This window comes from Paramormyrops kingsleyae, chromosome 13, assembly GCF_048594095.1.
Source record: "Paramormyrops kingsleyae isolate MSU_618 chromosome 13, PKINGS_0.4, whole genome shotgun sequence".
NCBI classification, from domain to species: Eukaryota; Metazoa; Chordata; class Actinopteri; order Osteoglossiformes; family Mormyridae; genus Paramormyrops; species Paramormyrops kingsleyae.
In genome coordinates, this window is record NC_132809.1 from 19,900,738 (window position 1) to 19,909,230 (window position 8,493).

Consider the following 8,493-nt stretch of genomic DNA (forward strand, 5'->3'; position numbering starts at 1 on the left):
TGCCACACTGCCAGATGAGCTGAATTAGTTCTATGCCCGCTTCAAGGTCCTTAAACTTATTTTCTATTAAACTTATTTTTGGTGAAAGATGCGCTGTTATTCAGAGTGCAGTTGAGTACACGGTAGCCCATTCTGCATTAACAGACGTTCTAACATAAATCATATATCATGCTATGTCATGTAAAACGTTGGTAACGGTGCAAATGAGGAAGTAGTACTACATTTTCCAGTAGTACTACGTCCAGTAACTCTAGATAGTTGTAGATGCATCTTTTCTAGTTTTTATAAAACTAATAGTAATACCTAGGAATTCTCCCTTTCAAAGTTATTTCAAACATGTTAGAACTAAATACAAATCAAAACACTACATAGCACGGTGTCATGCAGTGAAACATCAAAGTTCTTATTGCAAATTGGGTCATGTAAGCCGTTCCCGCTGGAAAACCGTGTCTCATTCAGTCATGACGCTCAACATGAGCTCAGTCGGTTGCGCCGCCTGCGCTACATGCGCCTGCGCTTCGCGCACCTGCGTCGACTGCGCCTGCTCCGTCTACATCGCCTGCGCATGCGATCTAGGCGGAAGGTATATTTCCGAACATGTCCGGATTGCCGATCTTTTTCGTACAGTCACAGCTGATATGGCGGCGGTGCTGAGAGGCCTGCAGGCTGTGAGGGTCCTGCGCGGTGTTTGCCGCGGTGAGCTGTGTGGGGGCTTCGGGGCTTCAGGGCTTCAGGGCTAAGCTCCTCCGGACCTCGGAAGTCCGGGGGTAAATCCTAAGTCATGCCAAATCTTTTGAATGTGCGTCTGTGCTTTCGTGTAGCCACGCAAGGTGATTATGAAGGACGGGTTAACTAACTAGTAGTACAGCGGTAATCGACCTACCTGACGGTTTGCCAGCTAATAAAACTAAAAAAAGCTTTTGCGTCCCCGGCAGTGTCAAAGGAGTGAAGTAGATTACGTTCTGGGTAAGACTGTACTGCACAGCCTTGGTTGTGACTTTATCTGAACCAGTCTTTGTTACGTAATTGTTATGTTTCTTAACTAGCTTATTCATTTCTCATTCATTTCTTGAAGAGCGAGCTGCCTCGGTTACTGTAAAAGTGGATTCAAATAAAAAATGTTAGATTTATTAATTTGGCTCCTCTGTGATCAACAGCTGTTTTAGTCATTAAAAGTGATACGAGACCGTATATTTAAGCTTATATACTTATGTTCAGTCAGGTCATGGGGGAAAATAACATTATGTTTAATTTATACCTGAAGTTTTTTTTCTAAGTTGAAGAATATTTTGATGACTTTAGTGGTTCTTAAACAAAAAACACAGTAAAATGGCACATGTGTCAACACCAGCAAGCAAACAGAATGACCTTGAATCAGAACATACGTTTAAAAGATTCCAATGAGCGCTTAACCAGAATATTAACTATAACCAGTATTTTAACCATATAACAGTTACTCTTTCTCCAGTTGGCGTTTCTGTGCACGAGTGCAGGAGTGCCCAACGAGGTGTCCACTGCTGTGGTCCTCTGTACTCAGAGAACAGCACCTCCGTGTCCTCCTCCACACACCAGCACCGTCAGGCTCAGGCACCTGAGCAGGATCCAAGTAGCACGACGTCCGACCAAGTGGGTCCACAGCCCAACACCAGGTCAGCACACCGGCAGGAAGCAAGTATGTTGTGAATACATGTCACAGATCAGGCATACAAGATTTAGTAATATGGATGCTTTTGATGTTAGGTTTATACTGTTATGCTCATTAGTTGTAATGGTTCCTGCCATCAGTAAGGTTCCTGGCATGCACTGGCATACTTCACCTCTTTAGTTTACTGTGTTGCCTGATGACCTTGGATGGATGGAGTGGTAGCTCTGAGGCTTGGGATCTGTGCCAGCAAGTGGAAGGTTGTCGGTTCGAATCCTGTGAAGTGATCCTACCCCATTGGGCCCTTGAGCAAGGCCAATAACTCGCAATTGCTTCGTCCTGGGTATGATGTTAATCTACATCCAGCCCTATAAGGAGGTCCTGCAACTTGCAGGGAAAATTTGAGGATTGTGTGGGGGCTTCGGGGCTTCAGGGCTTCGGGGCTTCGCTCCTCCGGACCTCGGAAGTCCGGCTGGATTGGCGCTCCAGCTACTGGAGGAAACTCGCACTGTTTAATTCGGACTACTCTGGTGCTGAAGTATCTCCTGATGCATGGCTGCACTCAGGTTCTCATCCCTGAGATGGTTTGTTATGTGGTGGGTGTGGCAATGCGCTGAAATCTGCACCCAATCCTTACCTCCCCCTCCTGATGACCTTTGTCCTCCTGTATAATCAGTATATGTACCAGAATTGGTACAGTCTTTGGATGGCCCATGATTATCATGGCAACCACTGTCTGATGCTGCTCAGCAACAAGAGCTGTACAATTTTTTTAGTGAATTGTTTTTATGCTCCTCCAAAATCTGTTCTGTGTGTATGCAAGTTTTGCATTTTCAGGTGAAATCCTGAAGTTTTAGATCAGTGTCTATAATCTTAATTTTTGAGTAACAGAAACCTTAAGAAACAAGCTTTAGATAAGGATGTATTTACACCTTAAACATCACCTGAGGCCACTGTTAATAATGCAGTCAATGTAAAAATTGTACTTTTGCCAAAATTAACATTTAGGTTGATAAAATTGTAAATGCAGTTTTGTTTAGTGTGTTAATATTTTCATTGAGAAAGTCATGCATTTGTACATATGTCTCATTACGTTTTATAGTGTATGATGTTATATAAAACAAATATAAACATGTAGGTTAAGTGCCCATAAATGTTTATTGCAGCCGTTTTGAAAGTAACCTAAAAAGAGAGAGTGTCTAGCAGTGTTACTCTGCTTTTCTCAATTGCATGTGCCCTGCCCCCCACCCACCACAGCTATGCCAACCAGAATGGGGAGCAGAGTGAGGATTATGAGACGGAGGACCAGCTGCAGGCGCGCGTTCTTAATGCTGCACTGGAGTTTGTCCCACAGCACGGCTGGTCTGCGGAGGCCATTGCCGCTGGTGCTGAGGTGAGCCCAGGGTGCAGCATTGTGGTTGGTAGGTCTGGATGTGATCAAAGCCTGTTGGGATTCTCCAGGGGTCCCCTTTTCATCTGTGCTCTTGGTGGGTGCCGGGCACAAATGGCCGGCAGTTTTTATCAGATACAGTATATAAAAAACACAGCGCTTGGCCTGATACTAGCAGTGGTACAGACAGGGAAGCTAATAGTTTTACAGGACATGGTTACACGCTAACAAAACACACGTATTCCACAGCAAACGTTACAGGGTTTCGACATTTACTCTTGATAGAAATACAAGAATACACATATTAATTTACACTATTTAAAGTGCAGTGCAGTGTCTGCCCGTTCAGCCCCGTGTCTGTAATGCTATGACAGTGGCCCATTCTGCCATGTCTCTGTAACGCTCTGACCTCAGCCAGTTCTGCCTCCTATTTTTCTGCCAGACCCTGGGCCTGAGCTCAGCCTCCAGTGAGATATTCCCCAACGGTGCTGGGGACCTGGTGCTTCACTTTGTCGTCAAGTGTAACAACCAGCTGGTCCAGATCCTGGCTGAGCAGCACAAGCGGGTCCAGCTGGGTGAGGCAGAGTGAGTCCTAACTGGAATGTTCTGGTTCTCAAGCTGCAGTCTTGCCAAGTTTTCAGAAAGCATCCTGTGCCAGTTAACAAATTAAAAAAGTAAAACAAACAGGGTTGAACACTATGTAAGTGCATACATTGTGATATGTCCAAATTATGAATGTGTTAGTATTTGGGCAAGATGAGTCAGTTTTTGTATCAGTTTTGCACCAAAGCAAAAAATGTTCATTTTTAAAGTGTAAATGAAAATACCAAATAAAGTGCAGTGCAAGAGAATTTAGGGTTTGATGTTAGATTTCAGGGGCTCATTTATGTTTTGTATCTAAGTTTCGGGCTTGATAATACCAGGCATTTGTGTGTTGGACAACGATGACACTCGGAAATCAAACCCATGTTTCAGACCGAAGAAAACTGCGGAGTTCCTGCGGGAGGCCGTGGAGACCCGGCTGAGGATGCTGGTCCCGTACATCGACACGTGGCCTCAGGTAGCAGCCCCTTTCACAGCACCTAGAACTTCTGTCCGAATGATTGATAGTGCCCCACTTTTCAGGTTCTGTGTCCCTCATGGACAGAAGTTTCCCAATCACCAACAATTATGCTGAGTGGGTCCCCCCAGGTCGGGCATCTACCCGTCAAAATGTGTACGGTACTAAATACACTGCTCAAAAAAATTAAAGAAACACTTTGAAAACACATCAGATCTCAATAGGGAAAAAAATCATGCTGGATATCTATGCTGATGTGGACTGGGTAACGTGTTAGGAATGAAAGGATGCCACATCATTGGATGGAAATGAAGATTATCAACCCACAGAGGGCTGAATTCAAAGACACCCCAAAAATTAAAGTTAAAAAATGATGCAGCAGGCTAGTCCATTTTGCTGAAATTTCATTGCAGCAACTCAAAATCATACTCAGTATTTTGTATGGCCCCCACGTGCTTGACAACGCTGGGGCATGCTCCTAATGAGACGACGGATGGGGTCCTTGGGGATCTCCCAGATCTGGACCAGGACATCACTGAGCCTCTGGACAAGCTGAGGTGCAACCAGGTGGTGTCAGATGGACCGAAACATAATGTCCCAGAGGTGTTTTATTGGATTTAGGTCAGGCGAGCATGGGGGCCAGTAAATTCCTTCATCCTCCAGGAACTGCACCAGGAGGAACCCAGGACCCACTGCACGAGCATAGGGTCTGACAATGGGTCCAAGTATTTCATCCTGATGCCTAATGGCAGTCAAGGTGCCATTGTCTAGCCTGTAGAGGTCTGTGCGTCCCTCTTTGGATATGCCTCCCCAGACCATCACTGACCCACCACCAAACCAGTCATGCTGAACAATGTTATAGGCAGCATAGCATTCTCCACGGCTTCTCCAGACCCTTTCACGTCTGTCACATGTGCTCAGGGTGAACCTGCTCTCATCTGTGAAAAGCACAGGGCGTCAGTGGAGGCTCCTTGTGCCGGACAGTGAGCACAGGCCCTACTAGATGACATCGGGCCTTCAGGCCACCCTCATGAAGTCTGTATCTGATTGTTTGGTCAGAGACATTCACACCAGTGGCCTGCTGGAGGTCATTTTGTAGGGCTCTGGCAGTGCTCATCCTGTTCCTCCTTGCACAAAGGATCATTTAAATTTTGGTCCTGCTAAAGTGTTAAGGACCTTCTACGGCCGTGTCCAGCTCTTCTAGAGTAACTGCCTGTCTGCTGGAATCTCCTCCATGCCCTTGAGACTGTGCTGGGAGACACAGCAAACCTTCTGCCAATGGCACGTATTGATGCGCCATCCTGGAGGAGTTGGACTACCTGTGCAACCTCTGTAGGGTCCAGGTATCGCCTCATGCTACCAGTAGTGACACTGACCATAACCAAATACAAAACTAGTGAAAAAACAATCGCATAAGACGAGGAGGGAAAAATGTCAGTGGCGTCCACTTGTTAACCCATTCTTGTTTTGGCGGGTCATCTCATTGTTGCCCCTCTAGTGCACCTGTTAAGTTCATTAACATCAAAGTGGCTGAAACTGATTAACAACCCCCTCTGCAGTGTAGTAATAAATGGCATGAATCCACCCAGCCACATATGCTGAGCCAAATGAATGAATGTAATAAATCTCTGTCCACTTAAAGTGAAAATAATAGTAAGATATAGAAAGATTTTCTCTTTTTAATTATTAGTTGGGGGGGCAGCATCTGAACTTTGGGGTCTTCTTAACTTGTTAATTTATTAATTGGCTCCCTCGACCAGGCAATGAGCATCCTGCTGCTTCCCCACAACATCCCTGAGAGTCTGAAGCACCTCTCCACCTTGGTGGACGATATCTGGTACTATGCTGGAGACCGCTCCACAGATGTGAGTGGCTTCTCTGTGGATCTCATGCTGACTGTACTGTGGTCACTTACTGTGTGTGACCCCCCCCCCCCCCCACCTTCCTTTCTTCTGTTGTCTAGTCTTCCACATCTCTCTCCACCCTGCTTTGTCCTCCCCTGTGATCTTTATCCAGTGTTTCCCTTCTGTCCTTCCCTCACTGTCAGATGAACTGGTACACTCGTCGGGCAACCCTGACTGGCATCTACAACACGACAGAGCTCGTTATGCTACAGGACACCTCTGTCGACTTCCAGGACACCTGGGCCTTCCTTGACAACCGTATCCGAGACATAGTCAACATGGCCAACACAGCCAAACGGGTAGGTTTGGCCCTCACGCAGCTCACAGTACCATTTTCAATTCCTGTTCCTTATTTTTTTGTATCCAGTACCTCAGACTGTGTATAACAGTAGCTTACATCTTTTTAAATAATTTTGTTTGTGGTATGAGTAATGATTGTGGTTGCTTTCAAAACCATTAGTATCAAGCTGTTGGCTTGTGTGTGTATATGTGTGTGTGGGGTGAGCCTCTGTGAATGTGTGTTTATTAGGTGCAGTCGACTGGGGAGGCTGTGGTGCAGGGGCTCGTGGGAGCTGCTGTCACGGTGAGTACAGACTGGCATCACTGATAAGGAGAATGTGGCCTGTGTTTTCCCCTGGAAGGATGGAGCGATGGATGTCATTCTGATTATAATTGTCAGGTGGTAATGGAAGTAAGTGGATTTAAGAGCTGCCTCTCTCCCCCTCTTTCTCGTTTTCTTAGTTGAAGAACCTTACAGGGATAAACCAAAAGCGGTGACCAGGGGTGACAGACCTGCCCCTCTTGAGGAGTCATCAGGGGCTCTGGACAACCCACTGTATCCAGAATCTCCCGCTAGCACCCTATGCTGATAGCTTATGACTTTCATGACTCTCCTAGTGCAGGCTTGATGACTCTGAGTCTATTATTATAATTCAGCATTTGTGTTCCTTTAAGAGTAAATATCAGGGCACATGGCTTGGTGGGATTCCAGTCACTATGATTCATTGTTTGCCCCACATATTGAGCTCTCTGGGTCTCTCTGCGTAAGCTGTCTGTGTGTTTATGCACTGAACTGTAACTTTTCTCTGAGGTGTTTCTTTTGCTCATGCTCCATGAAGAGTTTGACAATAAAGTGTTTGCTTGGCCATGAGCTATAACCTCAGCCTATACGTTTGCATTTCCATAAAGGAAATTACGGGAGTCGCATGAATACATATTGGGAAGTCATACTGGTACAGGTATCAGCTAGGGCTGACTTTGGGAAATATTATGCATTTATCAAACTTATCAAAACACTTAACAGTGGATTTCCTTGAACACTAAGTATAATTTAACAAAAATAAAAAGGGGCTGGATTTATAACAAGACAAACAGAGCCTCATTGCAAATTGAACTGTGGCACAATAATCATTTTATCTTTAGTTTTGATAATCATTTTTAAGCAAGTTGTAATTGTAATGGAAATACAGATGCTCCGCTACTTACGAACTTTCAACTTACAAACTTTCAGACATATGAACGAATAGGACTGCAAGTCCAAATTGTGTTCATTGGGCTCCCGTTTCCTGTCCGCGACAATGAGGTGTAATTCCGGGTAGTATGACTTATGGCCACACAGCAGTGTAGCGTGCGTACTCCCAACATCCTAGTTCTTTGTACTTGCGTATACCCTTAAAATGATGAATAACGACTTACAAACATTTCAAGTTATGAACGGCCGTTCAGAACGTATCTTGTAAGTAGAGGAGCATCTGTACAATTAATTATCCAGTCCTGGTTTCAGTGCTCCTGTATTAATATGGCTGCCTGTGGCTGATAGCCCATCACTGAGGTTAAAATCAGACTGACCTGGGTTGATTCTGTGGTTCAGAACATATAGTGATAGAACCAAAAGTGATACACCTCCTGAAAAAGGCTCTGATTTAAATGTGATTATACACTCAGCATGAGCAAAGTGTGACTGTGGAAAGTTTGATATCTGGATGAATTCAAAAATACATTACCGGCATATATTATTTGACCAGCCAGCTCCTCTTCGTTAGCTTACCTTGTGTCTAGAGCTGGGCGGTATGACCAAAATTTTATATGAAGGTATTTTTCAAAGTTATATCGGTTTCACGGTATACAACGGTATATTTTTTTTTTAAGTATGACTGGGCGTTTACCACATTTTATAGGATTTTACAGGATACATACGTTTTTGTATTGTTTCCACATTAACTATATTATTTTATTATTAGACATTGCGCCGATCTGTTATCTTAATGATAACAGACGGCTAATGTGTTTGTTATAACTGCTTATAGATTTCCTTTTCTTAGAATGAAAATGCATTGCCTGGTTTTTATTGCAAAGGCTTTAATGGGCAAATTACCTCAGTACCTGTGTAGTTTGCTGACATTTCGCACTAATACATACAGTACCCGTTCATCAGTTAAACTTCTCCTTCAGACTCCCACCACACGCACAGAACTGAGGAAATCCGCCTTTTGTTGTT

General features: G+C 44.5%; 1 protein-coding gene across 3 annotated transcripts; it reads left to right on the forward strand.

The window, feature by feature from the left end:
- The first annotated feature begins 446 nt into the window (after positions 1-446).
- On the forward strand, positions 447-7,153 carry LOC111846740 (ubiquinone biosynthesis protein COQ9-B, mitochondrial-like). Of its 3 annotated transcripts, none has more exons than XM_023817257.2 (9): positions 447-696; positions 1,454-1,649; positions 2,900-3,035; positions 3,475-3,617; positions 4,008-4,092; positions 5,853-5,957; positions 6,140-6,295; positions 6,526-6,579; positions 6,738-7,153. In XM_023817257.2, the coding sequence occupies exons 1-9, from the start codon at positions 462-464 to the stop codon at positions 6,771-6,773; spliced, it is 1,146 nt and encodes a 381-aa protein (XP_023673025.2). In that variant the 5' UTR covers positions 447-461; the 3' UTR covers positions 6,774-7,153. The 3 variants fall into 3 exon arrangements, with proteins under 3 accessions (XP_023673025.2, XP_023673026.2, XP_023673028.2); XM_023817258.2 differs by having other exon boundaries at positions 1,469-1,649; XM_023817260.2 differs by lacking the exons at positions 6,526-6,579; positions 6,738-7,153 and having other exon boundaries at positions 6,056-6,195.
- Positions 7,154-8,493: the final 1,340 nt, after the last annotated feature.

Excerpts from the sequence above, each read along its gene's own strand:
- LOC111846740 (XM_023817257.2), top strand. The coding sequence starts at position 462 with ATGACGCTCAACATGAGCTCAGTCGGTTGCGCCGCCTGCGCTACATGC. Across the intron at positions 697-1,453 it reads CCTGCGCGGTGTTTGCCGCG|TTACTCTTTCTCCAGTTGGC; the intron begins GTGAGCTGTGTG and ends ACCATATAACAG. Across the intron at positions 6,296-6,525 it reads TGGCCAACACAGCCAAACGG|GTGCAGTCGACTGGGGAGGC; the intron begins GTAGGTTTGGCC and ends TGTGTTTATTAG.